The 27,112-nt window shown below is 34.3% G+C and overlaps 1 protein-coding gene across 2 annotated transcripts; it reads left to right on the forward strand.

Moving 5' to 3' along the window:
• The first annotated feature begins 9,810 nt into the window (after window positions 1-9,810).
• On the forward strand, window positions 9,811-15,649 carry LOC108026830 (histone-lysine N-methyltransferase SETD1). Of its 2 annotated transcripts, none has more exons than XM_017098005.3 (6): window positions 9,811-9,916; window positions 10,392-10,651; window positions 10,703-10,952; window positions 11,003-14,550; window positions 14,604-15,237; window positions 15,300-15,649. In XM_017098005.3, exons 1-6 carry the CDS (start codon window positions 9,887-9,889, stop codon window positions 15,471-15,473), a joined length of 4,896 nt encoding a protein of 1,631 aa, XP_016953494.1. In that variant the 5' UTR covers window positions 9,811-9,886; the 3' UTR covers window positions 15,474-15,649. The 2 variants fall into 2 exon arrangements, with proteins under 2 accessions (XP_016953494.1, XP_016953503.1); XM_017098014.3 differs by having other exon boundaries at window positions 9,821-9,983.
• The last annotated feature ends 11,463 nt before the right edge of the window (window positions 15,650-27,112 follow it).

Below are 27,112 nucleotides of genomic sequence, written 5' to 3' on the forward strand. Positions count from 1 at the left end.
TGGCATGAGAGATTAGATCACATTAGTAAAGGGAAATTTATTGAAATTAAAAGAAATAATTTATTTGTTGACAATAATCTTCTAGATAACGTTAATCCAGTTGATGAGCGGATTGCGTTTTGAAAATAATAAAAATTAAGAATACATTGACGACAAAAATTAAATTAGAGTGGGCATGGCACCCCGCTGAAACAAACCAGGAAACCAAGGAATCTGCATGCCAAGTCTGACTGTTCTAGCTCTTATAGATTCCGAGATCTCAACGTATTCTAACAAAATGTGACATGCACATGTATGCCGACGACGTCCAACTACATGTAAGCTGCCTTGCCAGCCAAATTAATGAATGTGTTCGAGTCTTTAACAGTGAATTAGACATGGTTTGCAAATGGGCAGAGCGAAATATATTACCCTTAAACCCCTCAAATCAAAAGTAATACATAACCGATGTTTTAACACAGATCATCTGGAAAATCTTTCACTCTACTATTGTATGAGATACTTAGACAGTAAATTTAAAAATACTTATTGCGAAAAGTAAGCGAACACCACTACTATTTGAAATCTTTAAAAATTTAAATGTTACTAGCCAGCACAAACTCCTTGTAGCCTTCAACAATGTAAAGAGATATATATTTAATCGCAAGACCGAATCTCTGATGGAACTTTTAACATTTTTGATATGCCGTTAAATGTAATGTAAATGCAACTTGCGAACCAAAATATCTTTTCAGCAAACTAAAACATAGCTCTTCCCACAGAAAAAACAATATAATTTGTCAAAAAGTAAAACATTCCCACGCTGAGAAAAACTTTTTTATCTGTGCTGTACGTTCTTGGAATAAACTACCACAATCATTAAAAACAATTAAATCTGCCACGCAATTCATATTACTCTTTTACACACACATCTTCAAAACAGTATATACTTAAAAACAAAACTTAGTCCTAAAAATACAATGTTTTGAATTAGAACTAAGTAGTTAAGACAATTGTAATTTATAAATATTCCTGTACTTGTAGCGTTAGGAAGAGTTAAAAAGAGAATAAACAAAAATAAAGCCATCCTTGGTGAATGGAACATTTTTTAATGGACGTTAGACTCGGATTGTCCATGTATATCGCCGTTAAAGGGTCTCACAAAAATCTACCAGCGAGGATAATCGCCCAGGAAAACCTCTGTGTCGATAGGAGAGAGCCGACTGGCGTTGGATATGGAATTTTGGGATGGAGTTACTAAAGCTTCAGATATTTTGACTGATACTTTATTTTAGTTTTGTGATTTCTGTGCGCAACATGGTCTTAGATTGGATGAGGCAGTAAACTGTAAATTGGGCTAAAGCGGATTTTAATGCCATTACTCGTAAGAAAAATAATTATTACTTAATTCCGCGGTAGGGAAACAGAAAAAAATTGGAATTTAGCAACCTATTAAAATCCGCTCAAGCAGTCAAATTAAATAATTGTGTATAGTGTTCACATATCGAATGCACACTGTACTCAGTGTTATGCATTAACGTAAGTACAAATTTATTTTAGCACTTGGCCACAATACTTACACACAAAACTAGAACCAAAGCAGTTCCCAAAGTGCACGGTTACACGACCACCCTTGAGTGCACTGGGACTGGACATTGCAGAGACAGCATGATTGCCATGCGCGGCCGCTCTGTCACCAAGTGAACATACTACCTCGCATTTCCGCGGCGACCCTCCGTCAGCCTTAAGCAATTACACACAAGGTTCGACCGCAGTTTTGCTGGCAAAGCTTAGCGATCATTAGCGATATGAACCAAGCCAGCAGAAGCAAAGAGATATTCAATTCTAAGCGTTGTATGAAATATTTTTAAAAATAAACGAGCTGGGAGCGGGCGATAACCAACCAAATCAAAAGTATTTTTTTATCAACCCCTAAACGAAAGTGGATCAAATTAAAAAATGAAAGTATTAACAGTACTATATTGATGTATATGTAAACAGGAGATTGAAAATACGAATATCCACAATGATAGTAAAATGAGTGATCATGTTAGTATGCTGAATGAGAGTAAGGATTGTGATAAAATGAATATCCAGAATCACAGTTTAGAGAAAATATTTGACACAAAACATCCCAATGGCAGTAATGAATGTAGTTCTAGAAGAAGTGATAGACTAAAGAGACTAAAATGATAATAATAAAATTCTTTTAAGCCAAGCTGCTTATATTAATAAGATTTCGAATAAGTTTAAGATGAGTGATTGTGAATCAGCCAGTACTCCACTAGCAAGCTTAATTATGAACTATTAAATTCAGAGGAATGGTATGGCGCACCTTGTCGGAATTTAGTCTTATGTATGTTATGTTATGTACACGTCCAGATTTGGCCACTGCTGTTAATATTTTAAGTCGATATATGAATAAAAATAATTCATAAATATGGCTTTTAATTAATTTTAAAAAATTTTCCGATAATTCCTATGGGAGCTATAGGATAAAGTTGTCCGATCGTGCTGCTTCCGACATATACTACCTACAATGGAAGGAAGACTTTTGGTTAAATTTCTAGCTTTAAAACTGAGAGACTAGTTTGCGTAGAAACGGACAGAGAGACGAACGGACAAACGGACATGGCTCGATCGACTCATCTAGTGACGCTGATCAAGAATATATCTACTTTATGGGGTCGAAAACGTTTCCTTCACTGCGTTGCAAAATTCTGACTGAAATCATTATACCTTTAATTTTTTCCCCGATAGTTCCTATGGGAGCTATAAGATATAGTTGTCCGATCCGGCTGGTTCCGACTTATATACTACCTGCAATAGAAAGAAGACTTTTGGGAAAGTTTCAGCCCAATAGCTTTAAAACTGAGAGACTAATTTGCTTAGAAACGGACTGACATGGCTAGATTTTAACTGGTATGTATTTGTCTCATCAATACTTATCGACTGACCCAAAAAAATTTGCCACAGTATTTGTCTTACTGTGGTAGCCACAGTTGTCATGCTCAAATTTGATAAAATTTATTTGTTTCATTAAAACCTTTCGATCGACCTAAAAAATGTTTGCCACGCCCACTCTAACGCCCCCAAAGGCCTTAAACGCTTAAAACTGTCTGCCGCCAAAAACTGTCAATAAATACTAAAATATCCGGCAGGTAGCGCTTAACAATATTCCTTTTATTTACATTTTTATTTTGCTTCCTCTAGCTGAGTAACGGGTATCTAAAGCGTTCTTCCTTGTTTATTTTAGATTCACGGATAGTTTCGAGATTTTTGCGAGCCCAAAAAAATGTGTTGGATTTCATCAAAATATTTTTATATTTTTATATATCGAGTATTGATAACTAAAATCCAAAATAGATGAAATGCATATCATTAAATGGGAGAATATTAATGATACTGTAAAATTTTGGGCAGAGGCAATGGATTATAACGATACTGGAGAAAATAAACCTTTTGAGTCTTTTGCATTATTTGTAATTCAAATGACTTTCTTACCATGGTTCAAAGCCGCAGTGGGACGAAGTGAACAGCATGAAAACGAAATTGCATAACAAAATACATTTAAATGCAATATTAAGCATAAGTTTTGTTATATTTGTTTAGTCAGAATGGTTTTATTTTGTAATACTTTTTTTTAATTTCTTAGATATGAATTTCGTAGGTATGGGAAATGTAGCCATACGTACCTTGCCTAAAAAATACATCATGCTTATAAAAAAATGAATAATATTCAAATGACGATCAAGATGACGAAATCGATGAATTATTAACTAATTTAATTTAATTGCAAACTTTCAGAATACATTTATTAGAAAAGGTTTAATAATAAGATATTTAATAAGATTATTGTCCACCCATATAAAAAACTATTATAAATTCATCAACAATCACTTTTAATTATTGTTTTTTCTTTCCAAACTTTCGCAACGGAAATTTAAAGACCCTATCATAAATATAGCCCCCTATGATTTGTGCTACCTACAAAAAACGTAAAAACGTTTTATATTTTTTCTTATTTGGGTAAAGCATGTTTTTAGCATTTCTTTTTTTAATTTTATCTTGTTCTAGCTTATTTTTTCACAAGTCTAGCTTATACGCGAGCTGAAAACCTGGCAGCACTGCTGGAGAGTGAAAATTAAAAAATTGTCTACGAAAACATAAAGAATGATGACGGAAAACTTTTAAAAGTGGCAGGCGCCGATTGTAACAATAAATTTTTAATTTTACAGTCGAGAATATTATAACAGGCGGTGGAAAGTTAGGGGATTTATGCAGATAGAATTATTGAATTAGTAAAGTGTACATTACATATGGTATTGCAATGAAACAGAAACATATTTATACTCAATAAACTTTAACATTTAGACAATACTGGGCGACATCTGATCTTATTTTTTCACCATGCTGGCTCGAATCTGCAGAATTGTTAGTCAGATTTCGTTGTTCGCGAAGCGTTGTTGTGCTCATTTAAAAGGTTATTGAATGGTAGTGGTGGATATGCATTTGTGTTAACCGGTATGGGGTATAAAAAGCAAAATTCATAAAAAGGTATCCCTTTAGTTCCGCAATCCGGTCGCCAGGACATATCCGAGCGCAAAAAGCGTTTTTGTTTTTTTTTCTGCCTTAAACTGTATGCTTATGTCGACATCAGCAGAGAATTAGGAGCAGCTTAGATTAGTACCTACGAAAGCGGTCCGGCAAGAATCTGCCTGCCCGCGGCTCTCAGGGACCTGGGAACAAATGACCTTCGGCCGGTTATTTTGCTTTGCGTTTCTCCGTTATGTTCAGAAAGAAACCAAAAGAAGCAGAAGAAGACCTGGTGCACTCTGTTTAAGTTATGAAAAGAGAAACAGCAGCTGTTTAGATTGTGCGCTGCAACACATTTTAATTTATTGATAAAAGTTATTAAAAAAAAAATATCAAGTCAGGTAAGTGCTTCCTTAAGTTGAAGATGTTGTGCGTTGATCCACGTTTAAAGAACGTCCATTTTTGAAATTTTTTATAGGTTTTCTAACATAACCCAGAAAATTCTGGTTCCGTTACCCGAAAGTGGCGTGATGAACCCTCAAAGGGTTTTAAACATTTTGAAAAGGTAAATACACAAATATACAAGTAAAACACATGCTCTTTTTTTAGAAGCGTTGGACAGGGATTCTGAGGACCCGGACCTAACTATAAGAAAAGCGATTTCAAATATTTAAAATAAATTATCAAAGAAAGAAAACAAAGACTTGCGAATAATAATTGTAATTATACAGTAAATTTAAGTGATACAATTTAAATAAAATATAGTAATAAGTAAATTAATATGTATGTATTTTAAATTCAATGTTAAAAAGATGAAATTCCAGGGAAAATAATTCCGAATTTCCGAAGGGATATCCCTGGGACGTTTCCATGCAAGTGAAACTCCATGGAAAAATCTCGAATTTTCGAAAACTCCATGGAAAAATCGCTAAATTTCGAAGGAATTTCCCTGGGACAGTTCCCTTGCAGGTGAAACTCCATGGAAAAATTTTGAAGTTTTCGAAGCGATTTTACTAGGCAGTTTCCCTTGCAAGGGATTTAACAGCTGTAACTCAATGGAAAAATCAAGAATTTTCTGAATTTCCAAAGGGATTTCCCTGGGACGTTTCACTTGCAGGGGACAGGCCATACAACAAATGAGTATAAAGAACAGGGGAAATCCCATGGCACTTCGAAAAAATTTCCTTTGCATTTTCCGCCTTGGAAAATACGGACATCCCATAAAATTTTTTATATGGGGCGAGCCGTGGACTTTCCCGCGCAAGAGGACATGTCCCAAGGGATTTCCGTGGGAAACTTTTTTTTGGAACTGAAGGGTCTCACTTGTACTTGCTGGCCGAATAAAATTCCTTACATACTGACCTAATGCAAAGCTGTTAATAAACAACGACAGGAGCGTTGGCCAGTGAAAAACAAATTTTCGAATAATTATAATTATATAAAAATTTTTAAATATAACTTAAATAAAATATAATGAAAAGTAAATTAAATTCCCCCCAGAGAAACTTTTTTTCCGGACCTGAAAGGTGACTATAAGACAGCCAAGGTTTTCGGGATATTATGATATATTATAATATATTATTATTACAACAAAATTAAAGACATTTTTTAGGATCCTTTTAGTTGTTATTCTCACCTACTGACAATCAATATATGTATGAGCGACAAACGATTTTGTTCGTATCGAGGTCGGTAAGGGACCGATTCGATTGTTCCGGTCAACCGAAAACCCGAGACCAAGAACAAGAACTAATACCAAAAACAGTGTTCAGACCCTGAGCTACTCATTCTGTATTTTAACTAGAGCCCCATTTCTGAAAATTCGGTTGACCATATTTTACGAGCTCTGATAAATGTTGTTTGGAGGAATCAAGTTATCACTCGATAGGTTGTCGCCAAGGTGTGATATGGCTATAAGTCCTAAAAATACTTTTTGCAATTTGAAACGGATTCCTGTTTATAAACAGAATTCCTGAAGCGAAAAAATCTGACTGGCAAGACAAACAATTCATACACGAATCAATAGGCGGGCAAAATTGGGTTTTATTAAAAAAAAAATGTAAAACAACCCAAAATTAAATACAATATGAACGTCAGCTTCTTCCATACTTGTTTGTAACGGCTTCTTAACTGATATGACCCCACAAAGCGCATCTACCATTCTATAAGAACTGCTCTAAAAACCTGTGGTTAATCAAACCAATCCTTTTGCAACTGCTCGTTCCATTTTGTTATGTTTCTGGCTTACGTTTTTGTAGTTAATGTTTTAGTTTTTATATCTGGAATAAAATATTATGTATATTATGTATCGCTTACAAGAGTCCAAACCTTATGGACAATCTGTTCAGAACCTGGTAGGTGGTAAATGAATTTTAGTAGCCAATGGTCAAATTCGCAACTCTTTTTTGAGGATGATCAAACCACACCAGCGTGACCGAATATGGTATTTTAAATACTTTTTGGTATTTTATCAGCCATGATTTTGCTCAAAAGTATTTTAATGGTATATAGGTATTTAGTAGCATTTTTCTTAGATTTTAAGGCCGGAAAATGCAAAATGGCTGGGCAGGAGCGCAAATAAGATGGATGCGCACTGCACATGGTAAAAATTATTATAGATAAAAATTTAAATTGCGACGAATTTTGGTGTGAATTGGGCCAACTAAGAGACATTAATAATTGCTTTAAATATTCAAATATTGTTAAATTTGCCAAATCCATGCTAATTTTGCCAGTATCGAATGCGTCTTGTGAACGCATATTTTCACAAATAAATTTAATTAAAACTAAAAATCGCAATCGTTTTAAAAACGAAAACGTTGCAAATATCTTGCATGTACAGCAATCATTAGAACATGGTTGCAATAATTTTATTCCAGATATACTTATGTTATTGGCAGATGTAAAAAATATTAATTTAAGCTCTGTTGACGAAAATTAGATTAGAATTAGCATAAGATTTGATACTCAAAAGGAAACCTGATACTCAATATGTTACCCACTTGCTTAGATTTAAGGACTTAAACTGAATTTTTTTTTAGTTTTAACACATTGTTTAGTTTTAAGGACTTAAATGAATTTTTTGTTTATTTTTACTTATAATTTTTTTTTTAATAATTTTAATACAACAAAAACATTGAAATGAATAAACACTCTTATTTTTTTAAATAATAAGTCCTTTTTTATGGATTTATTAATATCTTTTATTCTTTTGTATAGTTAAAATTCTAATATGAAATTCAAATTTTTGGGCGTTTTTAACCGAAAATTATTATGGTATTTTTATAGTATTTAGTGAATATCGAAATAGTATATTTTTCTTAGAAAAGTAGTATTTTTCGATTGGTTCGGCGCGGTCACGCTGAACCACACATAAAGACTCAATGCGTTTTTCTCACCTACGGACGAATAATGAAATCCTGAACTCCTATTTACATTGATTAAAGCCACGAGCTTACCATAGGACTGAGCGAGAAGCGCCTAACGCTTCTTGATGGGGTTGTTTTTCAACACGGTTCTCAGAAGAGCTGAGAAAATACCAGGAAAAATAAATTAAATAGGGTTTCGATTAACGCCCAAACAATAAGAATTTGAATCAATTCGTGTAGAAGTGGTGTAGAAACGAAAATTTAATAAAAAACCGCTATAGTCTAGCAATTTTTTTAAATTCATTTGCTTTACTTTAAACAAAACACTTTCTATCGAGGTTGTATACCTCACGGATGGGGGAATGATTATTATAACAACGAATAGTATGCTAATATGTTTTTTAGAGCACAGCACTTTTAGTTTTAGAAGAGGTAAGTTTGTTTTTAAGGCAAAACATAAAACCGCGAAAAATATTTTGGAGCATATATTTTAAGAAATCTCTTTCCGTCGATAATCATTTATGTAATTTTGACGGTAGACGCCCCAGTTTAAACTTTTTCCAAATCCCAAAAATTCAAATACAGAAATCACCGGTATTTATTAAAAGTACAGAAGTACTATTAAAATCCGCTGTTATGTACCTTTTCTTTTTGGCAAGTATAATTCTTTGGGAACTAAAAGCTACAAAATTTATTTGGTCGCTTAAGCAGGTACCAAGTAACCCAAAATACTTCATAAAAAAGTCGGCCAAGACAAAACACTTAAAATAAAAAATCCGCACAAAATACTTGGAGAAAAAATTTTGGTTAAATGTTTAGACGTCAGTCTTTATGCTTAAAAAAATTACTTAAATACCGCTCAAGAAATAATTAGTTTTATATGTTTATTGGGCTATCGAGCTGTTTGGCAGCAATACCGAAAAGCTATAATGACTATGCTAGCAATATTTTAAATATCTCAAAATTTTTAACCACCAAAGTTTTTTTAGATAGGCGAAAAAAAACGAAACAATTTATTTATATTGAAGTCTATTTTAGTTTTGGGTAAATTACATACGTTGATATTCGTCATTTCTTAAGAGCTTAAGATTTTACAGCATGTCATTTTATACGTTACAATCTGTTGCTTACAATTTTTTGTTGGTATTCAAGCCAGTGTTACCGTAAATTTATATCAAATGTATCATTACCTGACCCTTTCAAAACTTTAGAAAATAGTATATTTTTTTTTGGGTCAATAATACCACCGTAGTTTTGTATTCCCACTGACATCCATCCATCCATCCAACATCCCTTGAACAGACTTATTATATTATAGTTCGGCTATTTTTTTCAGTGCTACTTTGAGTTCTTCTTGTTGTTGAAAAATCATTTACTACGAAAAATTAAGCCATGCTGACAATGGAAAAATCAAAAATGGCAGGCGCACTTATATTGTTAGGTCGCGGTTTTGATCATGTGATTACCAAGCATTTAATCTTAAGACTTATACTTGTACTAGTAGCTGTTCTACTAAAATAATTTATAATATACCGGATAAGTTTTAAGCAAAATAAATAAACAATAAGATTAAAGGCTGAAGAAATACTTTTTGAAAACTACATTATTCTAACAATATTTATTTATTGTTACGCTGAAGAAAAGAACTGCCAAAAAGAACTGATAAAAGGCTTATGAAACACATTCTAAAAACTACATTATTCTAACAACAATTTTTTTTAAGCTTACGCCGAAGAAAAGAACTGCGCCGTTTGTATGCTAGAAAGAGACTCAACACGTTGCCTCAAAGAAAATAAAAAAGAAAAAATAGTGGAGGGTAAACTACTGCTACTATTTCTTTTTAGAATTTTTTTCCCCACTACGATGGCTTGTGTGAACATCCACAGAATTTTTTTGCAGCTGCGTGAAAAGAATATAACCCACTAAAAAGTGTTGTACTGGAATAAAGCTGCTGAACTGTTTCAGGAATCTCAATTAAGTGTTTAGCAATAGTTAGGAAATTAATGTACACATCGATCACATTGGCCTTACATGTAGGAAGTCTCGTATTATTTTTTGTGTATTATGCTCTAGTTTTAATGCCATATGGACTTGAGAGCTGTATGTATTTTACAACTAATATGTGGAGCTAATACCAGCTACGTCAAACTGCCCTTTCAGTGCACGCTTTTGGTCCCACATAAGATTATTTTTGATTGGCTTAGAAAAGTTGTAATATTAAGGAAGGAAAACAAAATGCTTCCAAAATTATTCTGGATCTTGCTTGAGGCTATCAGAAAAATGAAATAATATTTTAACTGTGTAGCATTGGTTCATACATATCGTTTTCTGTTATAGCAAATCAATACATATTTTTGTGAAGTGTTCTATTTAGTTTAGCTTCCTCGAACGGGGGGTTTGGGTTCTTTAAATAAAAGTAGAACTAAATATACGTCCTTGTAGAATTTGTAACTGGAGGTAGAGGGTTAAGCTTAATTATTGACTTAACAAATATATCCTTTGTTACAGATGCAGGACATTCGTGATAATACCCTCATCAGCACTTCCAACAGCAACCATGTTACGGTTCTGTCCAACACGAAAATGCCCCGCAATTTTAAACTATTAGCTGATCCGCAGTTGGTAAAATGTAGCGCCAGACTATACCGTTACGATGGCGTTGTGCCCGGAGACCCGGCCTATTCAACAATAACACCAAGGGATCCGCGGAATCCACTAACTCGCATACGTGCCAGGCCAGTTGATCCACTTTTACTTCGTATTCCTAGGTAAGATTGTTTTTTTGTTCATTAATTTTTATTTTTACACACTTTCCGCAGATTTGTCATTGATTCAGACTATGTGGGGCAGCCACCTGCAATCGAAGTTACTCTGGTTAATTTAAATGATAACATCGACAAGCAGTTTCTTTCTAACATGTTGGACAAGTGTGGTACCTCCGATGAAATAAATATTTACCATCATCCAACTACAAATAAACATATGGGTATTGCTCGTATAGTGTTTGAAAGTACAAAGGGAGCAAGGCAGTTTGTTGAGAAATACAATCAAAAATCGGTAATGGGAAAGGTAAGACGAATACCTATAGACTTGATCAATTTATAATTTATGTTTTATAGGTCTTAAATGTGTTTTGCGACCCTTTTGGTATAATTTTAAAGAAAACGCTTCATAATCTTACAAATCCTATTGTGGCAAAACCATTGAAAGGAATTAAAATGACGCAACAGTCGACTTTAATGCATGTTGCTACCCAAGATGACGAATTTAGCCGAATGGAAAACAAAGCTGGAAATCTAGTAAAATGTGCATACACCTCCTTTCAAAGTGAAATAGAAGAGCGCGCACGGGATCGAAACTGGGATCGCGATAAGGAAAGGGAAAGAGATCGCCACTTTAAGGATAGGAGTCGACGCTCAGAAGAGCAAAGTTATGATCGTGAAATGCGAGAAAAGTACCAAACCTCTGTAAGACATGAACGTAATATCTACCGTCGGCGCTCTAGAGATATAAGCCCAGAAATTCTGCGTAATAGATTGTTCATGACAAAGGAAAGAGTTAGAGACCCAGATTCACTTCCGCGCGAGTATTGTCGTTCCAGGGAACGAGATTCATTTCGTGAATCTAAAAGGTCTCGTGACAAATGCCGAGACCAATTCAGAGAAAAAAGAGGACATCGTTATAATTCATCAAAAGATCGAGATTATCGCGAAAAAGAAATCGATCTTAACAACCATAGGTATTCTAAGCGCGGTTCCCTACATGAATATGCAGAGACTGATGTTAGAAGCTCAACAAACACAAAAAAACAATACTATTCCGGACTTTCAGGTTCCAGTTTGTCTGATGAAAGTTACGGATTTAATAATTATTCTTACTCTTCGATCGAAAATGTTCAGACATGGCCAGACCATACAAGATGGACAGCTCCACAGTCAAACCTCCAGCCTTTTCTGCCTCCTCCACCACCTCCAGAAGAGGAAGAAAATTGGGATAATGAACTTGATTCAAAATTAACTACGCAATGCGCCAATGAAAAACTTCAATCGCCAAAGGCAACAAATATAAATTATGTGTCTACAATCAAGACGGCGACAGAATCGAATTTCGAACCAGGGAACGTAGATTTAGATACTCGGATAGCCTTAATATTTAAAGGAAAGACGTTTGGTAATGCACCACCCTTTCTTCAAATGGATAGTAGCGACTCGGACACAGATAAAAAACAGGATGTGTTCTTTGACAATAATTCCGATTCAAACAAGTCAGACAAGAAAATAAAGTCGCTCGAAAGAAATATGAAATCTTTAAAACAACCAAATGGAGCAAGTGATATATCAAGTGACGAAGAAATATTAATGAGAAAGGACAGGTCTAAAAACATTTTTACAAGTGAAAAAGAAAAAAATGATGACAATATGTCTTTATCAAGTTTATCTTCCCATGAGGATCCTATCCAGAGTGTATTGGCTTTAGAAGATGAGGAATATAAGAGACCCATTGTGACGTCGTCTTACATGTATCCAAATTCTTCAGATCAAAATCATTTGTATTACCATTCCTCTAGCTATGGACATTATCCTTCCGGTATACCGCCCGACTCTTCTTTTACTAGCCGATTTGCTGCCTACATACAGTCCGATTACTTAAAAGGCGTGGGCTCATTTCATTTTGATTCGTTTGCTGAGCCCTATGACTACCATATGAATAATGTTTCGGACCAGAATGATGGGATTCCCCTAAAGGTCAAAAAGGTTATAAACTATATTGTCGAAGAGCTCAAGCAGATATTAAAAAGAGATGTAAATAAACGCATGATAGAAATAACGGCATTTAAACATTTCGAGACATGGTGGGACGAGCATACATTAAAGTTTAGATCAAAACCCCTAGCCGATATTGCAGATTCAACCACTTCAAATTTCATCAAAGAAACTACACATAACGAGAAGCCACCTGACATTAATCATTTAATTAATACGCAACGGGAAATCACAGATTTTCAAACGTTCTCAAGTGTAAGTTTAAGGGCGGCAATGCCTAAGTTACCATCGTTCCGGCGAATAAGGAAATTGTCTAGTCCTATTCCAGACCTAGGAACTTTTTTGGAAAGAGATCTGAGTGACCAAGAGGAAATGGTACAACGTTCAGACTCAGAAAAGGAAGATTCTAATATGGGAAGCTCTGATACGACAGCCCGCTCAAATTCAAAGAATGAAGTTTCAAACCATGACTCTGATACAAAACCGCAGATAATAGGCCTTAATTCAAAACGAAAAGGCAGTGCTTCAAGCTTTTTTTCCTCTTCTTCCTCATCTAGTGAGTATGAAGGCGACAAATGTGGTGAAAAAGAAAGGACGAGTGAGGAAGATATTCAAGAGAAACATAATCAAAAAAATCACCACCTACGGAAAAAAAATATTAAGAAAAGAAACCGGGGGATTTTAAGAGATAATGAAAGAAACGTATTTACGGACTCCGATGAGTACATGAAACACGACATAAAACAGCGAACAAAAATTAGTAACATTTATTCGGATACTGATGAAGAAAATGAAGATACTAAATTAAAGAATTTGTTGCCTTCGTTACAAGAAAACAAAATTTCATCTATTCCTTCTGATCTCGAAGATATAAGTAAAGATAGTTGCTGCGAATTGGGCGAGAACGATATAGAACCCACTTATATATCAGAGCAACAAAGTTCGCCAAAAACAAATGAAGAGCGTCGTCGCTCTCTTACACCTGTTCCGCCACCGGGCTACAATGAAGAGGACATACAAACGATAACTGAGTGTAAACGAAAGTCAGTTTTTGAGTACGATAGAATTTACAGCGACTCTGAAGAAGAGCGAGAGTATCAGGAAAAAAGAAGAAGGAATACTGAGTACATGGCCCAAATTGAAAGAGAATTTTTAGAGGAACAAGAGAAAAAATTCGAAGCTGTTTTGGATAAAAAATTGCCATTGTCTAATCCTGTATCAGAAAACAGAATGTCCTCAATTTATATGAATGAAGGTACATCTACCTTGCAAATTAATTCAGGCTTCACAACTTTAAATAATAATATAAACATTGAAACCGATAAGGATGACGAATCGGACGCCAATAAAAATACTGACATAGTTTTAAATGGCTGCTATCAAATCTGCGAAAATTCAAAGAACGAAACAAAAATATTTCAATCACCAGCTTCTTCAGATGGTGGTTCCAGCCAAGCATCGCAGGCTAGTCAGGTTGCCCTAGAACATTGTTATTCGTTGCCGCCCGACTCTCAGATAGTTCCCTTCGGAGCTATTTCACCTGGACCCTTACACGATAGTAAGACTATGTTGGATCGCAAATCGGATGACATTATAATTGTTGATCAAATATCTAAGTCAGGGCCAGGTAGACCTCGAAAGGATACTATTCGTTCTCAAAGAAAAAAGAAAGATTCAATCTCGCGGATGCCTAACGTGAAGAATAAAATAGCCCCAATTAAAGATCTTATGACCGAACTGGCACGGAAAGCTGTACATTTTGTACCGTGTGAGGTGTTTAAAGCTCGTGATCAGAATGAGGAAATGGTTATTTTATACACATTTCTAACTAAAGGCATCGATTCAGAAGATATTAACTTCATAAAAATGAGCTATTCGGACCATTTACAAAAGGAGCCATACGCGTAAGTGATTTTAGTGAGCACTAAGAATTTAATAAATCCTCCTCTTTTTCTAGTATGTTTTTAAACAACACCCATTGGATTGATCACTGTACAACAGACAGAGCCTTTTGGCCACCACCACAGAAAAAACGTAGAAAAGATGATGAACTATTGCGTCATAAAACTGGATGTGCTCGAACTGAAGGTTTTTATAAATTGGATTTACGGGAAAAGGCTAAACACAAGTACCATCATGCTAAAGCCAATACTGAAGATTCCCATAGTGAAGACCGAAGTGATGAACCTACAGCACTTACTAATCACCACCATAATAAACTAATATCCAAAATGCAAGGTATTTCCCGCGAAGCGCGCTCAAACCAACGCAGACTTTTGACAGCTTTTGGTTCGATGGGTGAGTCCGAGCTTCTAAAATTTAATCAGCTCAAGTTTCGGAAAAAACAACTTAAGTTTGCGAAATCTGCAATACATGACTGGGGATTATTTGCAATGGAGCCTATAGCTGCAGACGAAATGGTTATTGAATACGTTGGTCAAATGATTAGACCCGTTGTTGCAGATCTAAGGGAAACAAAGTACGAAGCAATTGGAATTGGCAGTTCCTATTTGTTTCGAATAGACATGGAAACTATAATCGATGCTACCAAGTGTGGAAACTTGGCACGATTTATAAATCACAGTTGCAATGTAAGTGGTGCTCGTGATCTAAATGTTTTACGTTGTTCTAATGTAAATTTTTTTTATTGTAGCCGAATTGTTATGCAAAGGTCATTACAATTGAGTCTGAAAAGAAGATAGTTATATATTCAAAGCAACCAATTGGAATCAACGAGGAAATTACGTACGATTATAAATTTCCATTGGAAGAAGAAAAAATACCTTGCTTATGTGGTGCTCAAGGATGTCGGGGTACACTTAATTAAAGCTAATTTATATCTAATCTTACAAAATTTTTAATTATAAATTAAATATTTTGGAGGACGTAAATTAAGTTGTATATATACCCAAACCGGGTGCTCGTGTAAATAAAAACAAAACTAAAATAGCTCTTAGTTAAAATTTGGTAGCCAATTAAATAATTTTATTACAATCAACAAAAGTGCAAATAGACTGAACTGGCAGGGATTGAAATCATATAAATTAATTTACCTAATAAGTGGGTATTATTATATTTTATTTCGTTTTATTTTTCTTTTTTTTTATTGTTTGGATTGTTTAATGTTTAACGTTTCCAGAATGTTGTGTTTAAATTTCATACCTATCGGTCGAAAATTGGAAAAGATATGACCAATTGAACGTTATTTTTCCCTTCATGCCCATAGGACAAAAAATAAATAAGATATTAACATTTGAACAAGGACCAGGACGGTCTTCTATCGTTCAAAACTTACAATCGTTCTCTTGAAAAAGATTCTTACACTGTCCTTCAAAATCGAATGCACTCATCATTCTGAAATTCGGCACACTGTTTCTGTACCTTAATCCGCAGGTACTGACGCAACATTTTCCTAATTAATTTTATTTAAAAACTTATTTTATAATAACTAATATATCGAATTTTTAGGCTAAAATCACATTTTCGACTTCAAAATGTTACCAAAAATCCAAAAATTAGACAAAAAATAAAAGTTTATCTTCGGAAACATTGAACTAATAAACAATTTTCGGTTTTAATTTTTCTGTTGAAACCAGTATTGAGTTATGCTGTACACCGCAAAACCTCTATTATTGGAGGGGTCAACGGAGATTGGCTGCAAACAGCTTTATTTTTTTCCATAAAAACTTGTGAAAGCATAGTTTAAATGTTGTACTTTGATAGGCTAATAAAAAAGAATATATCTTACATTTTGCTTTTAATATTTTTTTATGATATGAATTATCAAGCGTAGATATTTAGTTTGCCTTTGCAAATCAAGTTTTTACTAAACCCGTTACTCTTTGGGTAAAAGAGTATAATAGACTCGGTGGAAAATTTGTTTCATGAAGCTTTTCCGACCGTGCAAAAGTATATATATTCTTGATCAGATCATCCATTTTAACGCTAAGATCTCGGAAATTATAAAAGCTTAAAAATTTAGATATGGCATGTATGTATCTTGCGCATCGTAAGTTTATTTCCTCCAGTTTGAGTACCAGAAAAATTTATATCCTAATCAAAATTAAAATTTTAAATTATCAAAAATTACGCCCAAAACGTAATCAATCTGCCTTTTGCTCCCATTAGCTGAGTAACGTGTATCTAATAGTCGAGGGACATGGCTGTAGCGTTATTCCTTGTTTTGATTTGAGCCATTGAACACCATTCTTATCATCTCAAATTGAATAGATTTGTAAGTTTTTCTTTTTAAACCCTTCTTTAATAATATAATGTATTAATGTACTTGTATAGTAAAAGGGTATAGTTTTTCGGAAAAAAGTGTGTAAAAAGTAGAAGGAAGCGTTTCCGACCCCATGAAGTATGGATATTCTTGATCACCATCACTAGCTGAGTGGATTAAGTCTTTCCCGTCTGACCGTATAAGAGCGAGGGTTGAGATCTCAGATTTGGATACCTTATTTTCCTACGCAGCTCAAGTTTTTTACGCGAACTTATGACACTTGTTTACTTCTTTAAATAAACCAGTACAACTGTGAGTTAAAAATGTCATTATCTAGCGAGAAATAGGGCAATGAAAATTCCGAGAAATGGCTAGCAAATACCAACTCACGGCCGACTCTCGGCCTAGCGCTGTTGAAATCCGGAAAGAAGCTGACCCTTGCAGAGAGTATAATGATTTCAGTCAAAAGCTTGCAACGCAGTGAAGGAGACGTTTCCGACTCCATAAAGTATATATATTCTTGATCAGCGTCACTAGAAGAGTCGTTTTCCCCATGTCTGTCTGTCCGTCCGTTTCTACGCAAACTAGTCTCTCAGTTTAAAAGTTATCGGGCTGAAACTTTCCCAAAAGTCTTTTTTCTTTTGCATGTAGTATATAAGTCGAAACCAGCCGGATCGGACAGCTATATCTTATTGCTCCCATAGGAACTATCGGGAGAAAAAAAATTAAAATGATATCTTGTGTTTTTTAACATGTAACCTTCTACGCTTGGAAATGGTTTTGAATTTCGAAATCCATTTTATCAAAATCGGACGTCTATATCATATAGTTGCCATAGGAACAATCGGAAAACTAGTGGGAAAATAATATGAAAAAATGATATCTTTGGTGTTTTTTAACATACGAGTATAACCTTATAAGCTTGGAAATAACATTTTTTATTTGGTTCTGAATTTCGAATTAAATTTTATCAAAATCGGACGACTTTATCATATAGCTGTCATAGGAACGATAGGAAAATTGGTGGGAAAATAATATGAAACAAATTAATGCTTTGGGGCTTTTAAAATATTTTCTTATAATATTGGGAATATAACTTTTTTATATTTTTAAGAATTTCGAATTCAGTTTAATAAAAATCGGACTACTCAAACATATACTCGTAGATGTCAAAAAAATGGTCTGAAAAAAAGAATGAAATAATTTTTTTTCAATATCACTGAAGTCAGCCACAAGCCCTAAAAATGTCAATTGCTGTTACTAAAGTTGATTATTTCTTATAACTGCAAGGGTATACAAACTTCGGCTTGCCGAAGTTAACTTCCTCTCTTGTTTAGGTTAGAAGTCAGTCAGGACCTATGTATCTGTGCTCGAGATCTTGGGTTAATTTTATTGCGAAAGACAATTTATCAAATGATTTTAACAACAGCAAGAGAAAACGGTATTTGAACGTGGTTAAATAATTTTATTCCAAAATTTAAATAATCAAGTTGTGTTTTTTTCAGTTAGATGAGCGACTTGCTCGAAGATTGTTTGCTCTTTAATTTTATTACATTGGCATAGTCGCCGGCAGAGCGGCGGTCGACGCTTATGCATAAAAGTGTATGGCTGACGGAGGGCCGCTGCGGAATAGTACCTCTATGTTCACAATTATGCTGACTCTGCAATCTCCATTCCCAGTGCACTCAAGAGCGGTCATATTACCGAGTACTTGAGGAACTGCTTGGGTCGTACATTTGTATGTAAGTATTGTAGCCAATGCTACAATAAGTTTGTACTTATATGTCAGCATAAAACTCAGTACAGTGTGCTATCGATATGTAAACATACAACATATCGCTCCTTTTTTAAAATGTTATTCTATGAAGTTAATTTTTTAGTTTATGTATATATAATATAAATGAACATTTTATTATTTTTTTTATACCATTGCAGAGGGTATAATGATTTCACTCAGAAGTTTACAGCGCAGTGAAGGAGACGTTTCCGACCCCATAAAGTATATATATTCTTGATCAGCGTCACTAGACGAGTCGATCTAGCCATGTCCTTCTGTCCATCCGTCTGTTCGTCCGTTTCTACGCAAACTAGTCCCTCAGTTTTAAATCGGTCTGAAACTTTCCCAAAAGTCTTTTTTCTATTGCAGGTAGTATATAAGTCGGAACCAGATGGATCGGACAACTATATCTTATAGATCCAATAGGAAATAACGGAAAAAAGAAATTTTAATCTTTGGTGTTTTTTTTTAAATATAACTTCCTACGCTTCGAAATAACATTTTTTTATTGGTAAATTCAAAATTTGGAATTAAATTTTATTAAAATCGGACGACTATATAAAATAGCTTCCATAGGAAAAATAGGAAAGTTAGTGGAAAAATTAAATAAAAAAATTCGCTTATATTTATCTCCATTTCCTTTTTGCTCACTTAATCTGGGTAACGTATATCTCATAGTCGAGGCACTCGACGAAAGCGTTTTTCCTTGTTTTTTGTTTCTGCTTATGAGATTCTAACATTAATCTACCTCTCTAGAATGCTTCTTCTATCTAAACTTAGATTCTTAAGCATAGTCATTTATAGTATATAAATGATTAATTTTGTCTATATTATTAAAATGTTTAGGTAAATTTGCAGTTTTACCAAAAACTAACTCCTATGGACAATAGTCATGTGCCATAGAGCGTGTTGTGTTAGAAAAATATATACAGTTTTATCAATTGAGATGTATGAGCGGTTAAACCTATAAAATGCTCTGTGGCTTCGCTCCACGGTTATTCCAGTTTGGTGATAGTGTGCGCAATTCATTTGCAAGATTTATGTTCCTCAGTAATATCACTGTGTCAGCATATTTTTGTTAAGCGAAAATCGACCACAACCAACTTACTTGAATTGTCATCTATCGTAATAAATGGATTTAAGAAAGAAATGTATACTGACGTTATATATACCGATTTCAGTAAGGCCTTTGACTCTCTTCTTTTTCCTTAATTAGATCAGCTTGGGTAATTTATTATCTTGGATTTCAATTTATTTAAATGGTAGGAGTCAGAGGGTTATATTCAGGAATGCTATTTCAAAATTGGGCCCTTTGCTGTTTAATTTTTTTATTAACGATCTTCCCTCTATCATAACACATTCTTGTGTACTTATGTATGCTGATGATGTTAAGCTTTGTTTATCATATAATTATACCGTCGGGTTTTAAATTACAGTCAATTCCATTGTGGGAAGATATCGGTCTTCAGGTACACCAAGGACGTCAATTCTACATACCATGAATTCTGACTGGTCTAAAATAAACTAGATCTAATTTTCTATTTAAGAAATTTTCTAAAAAGCTTACTTGCTGTAACAAACATTTTAAAAGGTCATTCACACAATCATGTGCGAATAAAGGTACAGCGGCAAGTGAGCCAGTAGGAGACGAAGGAGGTGGATGTGACAAAAATACGAGTAGATAACGATTGCAGGAAAACTTTCACACTAACAAATTCAATTTCCTTTGGGATATGAGTGTGAATGCAAAGCGTATGAAAAGTGAAATTGTTCAACTGCAATATCCTCGGATGGTAATTTTTTCAGATAAATTCCGAAACATCATCAGATGTGGTATCTAGGGTGAATATAGATAAATATACAACAAATAATTTCTTTCTATGTGGAACGACTGAAAGTTTCTTACCCCCCCAGTAGCAGTTCAAAACTCACTAAGCTGAGAACCGGGGTCGGTATCTACTGTAGCTATAGATAAGGCACTGAACAATTTTTTACAGCCTGACTTCCAGAAACAGGGTTTCCAACCAAACTAGCTGTATATTTTTATGTTCACAGCCGTTGAGATGGCTTTTTTTTGCGTTTAGGCGACTCGGGCGTCTGTTTCAAAAAGCCGGTCATCTCAACTACCATTTCCTTGCAGGACCCACACGACCACATGAGACCAGAATTAAAATCAATGAAGTCTTTAGCTCTGCCAGTGCCAGCTGAAAAAAGGCACACAATACGAAAAAAAAATAAGAGCGCGAGATGGCATATTAAATTGAATGTAAGAGAGCACGAAAGAAGGAATACTCTAGTGCGACACTAACAACTATACGCACGAACAATTACAATGTAAACAAAGCAAGAGAGAGAGAGTAAGAGAATAGCACAGGTTCAGAGAGAGTAAATTACACTTATAATATTGAGCAGGAGAGAGGAAATAAAAGAGGTTTGGCAAGTTTAGAAAGCTTAAATTACACTAACAAAACAAAGAGATTAAACAAATCTAATAGAAATTTTAAAATACCTATAAACAATAAAATTATTAACAAAATTATTAGGCTAAGCTTTGTAAATAATCGAACACAAGATATTCGTAAAAATAACTGAGAAAGACAAAAACTCAGAGCACAAGAGAAAACACAACTGTTCACGAGGGACGCTATATCGATTTGGGCTGTGAAATGTCTTTCATTAATTTATGGTCGAAAATGATTTATCGCCCGGCGGATAGCTGCTAACTCTTGTTCAGTCGTATTTTTGTTGCTCTTCCGGAGCCGTTGCTCGTGGAAATGGATGTTATATTTTTAGACGATTTTTCGAGTTCTCTTTGATAAAATCCTAACAACAGATCTTGAATTGAAAATATGATTATTAATGGGCTGTTGTACTCAGAAGCTAAAAGTTCTACTAGTTTGTTTGTAAATTTCCTACTTGTTTTTCTTCATATTATTTTTGACTGTGAAGAATTCTTCAACTCTTTATGTATGCCGGCTTATAAGCTTTTATTCTTATTTTTTATTTTGAAAAATGATTAATTGATTGAATTCTGTTCCGAATATATCTGTGTATTAGGTGCACAATTCTTAAGTATTTCTATGAATTGAGGTGTAAAATGTTTGTTCAGTTTGTCTAAGATTTCGTGTAGGCTTGCATTTTTATTAGATTTAATTATGTCGTAATCATTCAATGATTAAACTTTCAGTGTATTTAATTAAATGTATTCAGTTGTATTAGTTGTATTCAAAATTCGGGAAAAAGATCGATTAGCATGTGCAATGGAATTTCCAATGAATATTCCAACTTGGATTCTTTGGTTTGGTATCAATATTTATACCTTGTTGCTGAATTTATAGCAATTTTTGGTCGACTTATGATCTTGCTTGTATAATTGTCTAATTCTTTTTGAGTGTATTGTTTATTAGATGGTTAATTGGGGCTAAGAGGTTATCTGGTCTTAGAATTGGCGAATCATTTTCTGGTTTTAAATCAACAAAACAATTGTATTTTTTGATTTTGATGCTATAAGAAAAATTATGTGGTATAGCATAGTTGGTTGAAAGATGTTATAATTAATACAATCCTTGTAAATTGGTTGTTCCTATTTTTTATAGTCAACATTGATAAATGGGTCTAAAGTTTCTTTTGTTAAAGAGATGTCTGCATCTGTATCATAATGTATTAATGAATATATATAATATATAATATTGAAGTTAAAGTTCTTAGTGTAAAAAATTAATATTTTTTGTCTGCTTGTATTTATATTGTTATTGTTGGTATTTTCATAATTGCTTCCACCATAATTGCCATGACCTCTATATTTGTTGTTGGGGTGAATACTATAGTTTCGGTTATAACTGTTATTTTCGTTATAGCCATTATTTTGCTAAAATCCGCTATGTTGTTGTTTTCTCTTTGCATGGGTCTTGTACAATGTATAAAGATTCATGGAGCTTTTGTTGTCTATTTCTGTATTGTATATTCTAGGCATTTTTCTGTCTTTTTTTCGCCATTTTGGCTTTGAATGCGTCAGATGTTTCATCGACTATAGTGTATTTCAGTTTTTTTATGATTAGCTCATTCTGTAACTTGTAAAATAAAGATTCTATAATTTTTGATCTAATGACTTTTCTGTCAAATCTTTGAATGTGCCTTTAGTCAAGTTAACCAACTTTAAGGCTGTTAAAAATCATCGAAGGTTTATCTTTTGTCCATAAAATTCCGGGATGACATTCTAGATATCTTTTGTATGTACCCTTTAGGCGGCCGAATCTGCCATTATGTTTTTTTTTTCTCTGCCACTGTTATATCTAAGTCTATATCTTCTTCTTTTTCTGCTTCTGTTACTGTTATAAATTCAGGAATTGTTATATCATGTTGCTCTTTTTCTTATATTTTAAATCCTTTGCTCGAATCGGAATCTTAATTTTCAGTTATGTCTATTTCTTGATCTATTGTAAAAGGGGTATTTAAAATTATCGGTATCGATACTTAAATTATACCTGTCTTTGACAGTTTTTAGATTTATACGTAACTTGATGAATAACTTAGAAAACTTTGACCAATTCGTTTTATTTATTGCTTTCCTATTTTCATGTACTAGGATTCTTGCTCCGTTCTGTTTCTAACTATGGCTAATACCCTATTCTTACATTTTGATTCAATCGATAGTAATATAGTCCTTGGTATTAATTTTTAGTTTTTAATCATTTATATTTCTGTTTCTGAGACAACATTTAATTCTGTCTTCTTAATATGTCTGCATTTTATTTTATTTTAAAACATATTTTTTTAAGAATTGTTTGCACTTTTTTAATTTAGATCTTATCCAGATCGTTAGCGTGGCTTCTTTTTATGGCCCTTTTTAATACACACTTATTGTGGTACATATAGGCTTTATACAAAATGATTGCACTCATAATGAAAATAATTATTAATAATATTGCGGGATTGGAATCAGACGGGCCTAATGCATGGCACACTCGTAGCGGGCTAAGTTATATGGCAACTCTTAATCATTTCACCATCTAAAATCCTTGATTGAGTACTCGATTCTTCTCAGACCGCCGTTACCTGTACGACTGAGCAAGGAGTCGTCATTTAGCGTTCGTAAAAAGAGCACTAGACAGTTTTAAAGAAATTAAGCAGAACTGTTAATTAATATGAGCACTTCTATGTTTAAACCTAATCCTAATAAAGCATTGTGAATATAACTATTCCTATAATAATATTTTTGTTAAGTCGGTATCAATATTTTTTGATTCCACTTTGTTATTTACGTTAGCAGAGGAGTCTGTTTTAGTGTCAATTAGATTCATTTTGGGTATTATTTCTGTATTGCATTTAAGTTTTATGTGGTATTTCAGACGTGTTTTGGATGATGTGTTAATTTAAAATAAAAGTGAATTTATATTGAATATTTTTCTTATATATTTAGTTTTCCAGTGGCATGCATAATCGCAATTTGTATTTTCAAAAGGCCGTTTACATCTGCAGGGCGCTTTGCTTTTCCCGCTTCCTTAATGTCTTTCTTATTCTTTTACGCATTTTACTCTCTGTACGCATTCTCTAGTTCTTTCCTAATTTTTACATTTTCCCCCCATGACACTAGGGTAGTTTTGTCATCATGTTTTTTCTATTTAATTATTTTATCTTTTTATCTTTACTCGTAGAGTAAAAGGGTATACTATATTCCTCGGAAAGTATGTAATGCGAAATGTTGTAGCACCTACAGTTTTTATGATAGAAACCAAATTTTAACTGAATTGTGTTTGTCTCATCAATACCTATCCACTGACCTAGAAAAATGTGCCACGCCCACTCTAACGCCCACAAACGGTTTAAAAGCTTAAGAGCCGCTAGGTGGAACCCTAAAATATCGATTTGCTGCTTATATATCTCCATTTCCCTTTTGCTCACTTAAGCTGAGTAAGAGGTATCTGATATTCCAGGCACTCGACTATAGCGTTCTTCCTTGTTAGATCTAGGATGTTTTTCTGACATCCTCTCTCTTCTTTTTGTTAACTTTTCCTGCTTTAGGCATTTGTACCTAGGTAAAAACATCAAGACCCGCAGCTAACAACTGCCTGGTCTGTACAATTATTGTTAATTATAAATTTCATTCCAGATGCATTGAGACATACCAAAAAAATTAAAGACCGGTGCTGGTGGTTGTTTTGTTGCTGTTGATTGCCTTATGCGAGTTGTTGTTCCGTCAGAATTACGATTTTTGAAATGGTAGTGGATTAAATAGCCGTGCTGCAAATAAAATCATAGACCGCGTAGAGGTTGGGTTTTCGAGATGTAGATTATAGGCGTTGAATTTGGATGTATACTGTTTTCGACTCCGGGTGAAACACAAAGTATTTCGAGGAATGGAGCACTATCCGTACCATATGCCACAGTGTTTAGTCGATACATATGTAAAGGGTCTCGCGTGGCTTAACGTCTTGTCAACTGAATCTTTCTATGTGCCTCCTTTAATACAGCTTGTCTGTTCATTTAAGTGATTTCTGCCGACACTGCGAATTTATAGATTCTTTGTGTTCACTTTCATACGTCGCTCTAGGGACAAAAACCGTCGTCGTAATGTTTCATAGGAGGATCCAAAACAAGAAGGACTTTATTTGAAAAAAAAGGCTTACTACAAATTTTTCCGTGGAACTACGTGAGACACACGTGAGCAAATGTTTTTTCACTCACCATTAGCATCATTGTCGATCACAAGGAGTCAAACCGTCATGGCCAGAAAAAGTCAAATCGTTGGAAACAGCGCTGTGACACCTCCGAATTGAGCCATAAGCAGGTCCTGGCGCGATTAGCTGAGAGAGCGGTTTCTAGTGGAGTACTCCAGGAGCTCTACGATTTCGAATCGTAAAATCGCGGAATGTGTGTCCGAACCCGGATCATAATAAGTCAGAAGGAAGAGTACGATCGGTAAGTTCTCAAGTGTAGTCGTCCAGGAGAATCTTACGTGCCATAAGCCTCGCGGAAACGTCACTTACAGTAATCAAATGGGTGGGGCCAGGGTTGAACTAGGCGTAGAAGCAAAGTTAAGAGCGAGGCAGCTTCTTGGTGTTCGCCTTGACTCGGCGGGAACTGGTCAAAACAACTCTGCAGTACCATTCACCACAGAAAAAGCACCGAATCTCTACACATTGATCAATTCGTTTGTAATTGACTGCTTAAATCAACATAGGCATGTCCTAGATTTCAAAATGAGGACACATTCAGTGCTTTTAAAGCACCATTTTTTGCGATTAATTAAGCATACGAAAAAGCACAGGTTTAGCTCTGGTAGACACATAAAAATGAAATACAATTTTTTGTTTTCTTTTATAGATTTAATTTTTTTTGATTTACAATGTGGGCTTGGATTTTATTGGGGTCCTTGAGGTCCTGGGTACCATACCTAATTGCCCTTTGCAGCGCTTTCTCCGGAGGCTCGGATGGTTCTATCTGAGAGATTGCACGTAGAATTATAAAAAAATTTGTTTTCAAAATAGAATGAGACTCAAATAAAGTTGTAAGTTAGTTGAAGTAAAAGATATTTAATTTTTGGCATTTAGTCTTAAAAGTCTTTTAAAAATTAAATAAATAAAAATTAGCGCGTAATAAACATTTATTAAGTAAGATCGCGAAAAAATTTGGGTAGGGCTTTAACTTCTTTTTGCTTTGCCCCCCTCAAAATTATGGGTCAAAACTGTTTGCTCCGAAATGACATTTCTTATTGTACGGTTTGCCATCACCTTGATGGCAAAAAAACGAAAAAGAAAGCTTTGACGAAACTTTGATAGTCTTCCTTGCCAATAAGCAATTAAAAACTTTTTTTCTTTTTTCTTAAAAAAATAATCTTTTTCACTGCTATTTTTTTTCGACACTGTGTTGTCTGAGAAACTCCTATTTTTAATAATGTAAGTATCTTATTATTAATAACTTATTGACGATAAACTAAAAAAAATAAAAAAAATAATACATATTAAATTCCCGCACAAATTATTTATATTATTTGTATTTACATTTACTAAAAATTTTGCATTACTTACTTTGCAAGGGTGTACAAAAGCTAGTCACTTTAATTCGGCTTCTTTGCCTTCACCCGCATTTTTCAGGAAAGGCATATCGTGAGAGACGGCGAAAAAAAGTTGTTGTGCGTTCTCCCCCGCGCGACTCTCATTTGGCTCTGCCCGAGTCGTTAGCTGCTCTGCCGACGTCGCAATCGACTTTGTGCGCTTTCCCTGCAGGACAGGCGGTTGAGTGTCGAAGGGTTTAATCCACAGAAAAAAAATTTATATGATATGATGGTCAATTTGGTGAAATCCAATATCAATCGTCTTTGTGCGCTTAAGCTGAACTGTGGAACTGTTTCCTTGCAGGACAGGCGGTTAAGTGTCGAAGGGTTTAATCCACAGAAAAAAAATGTATATGATATGATGGTCAATTTGGTGAAATCCAGTATCAATTCGGCCTGATATGTCACACATCA

The sequence above is a fragment of the Drosophila biarmipes genome, unplaced genomic scaffold (genome assembly GCF_025231255.1).
Source record: "Drosophila biarmipes strain raj3 unplaced genomic scaffold, RU_DBia_V1.1 ptg000017l, whole genome shotgun sequence".
NCBI classification, from domain to species: Eukaryota; Metazoa; Arthropoda; class Insecta; order Diptera; family Drosophilidae; genus Drosophila; species Drosophila biarmipes.

Coding starts and splice junctions, on each gene's coding strand:
- LOC108026830 (XM_017098005.3), top strand. CDS start 9,887: ATGTACACATCGATCACATTGGCCTTACAT. Junction 9,917..10,391: donor CGATCACATTGGCCTTACAT/GTAGGAAGTCTC, acceptor CCTTTGTTACAG/ATGCAGGACATTCGTGATAA. Junction 10,652..10,702: donor CTTTTACTTCGTATTCCTAG/GTAAGATTGTTT, acceptor CACTTTCCGCAG/ATTTGTCATTGATTCAGACT.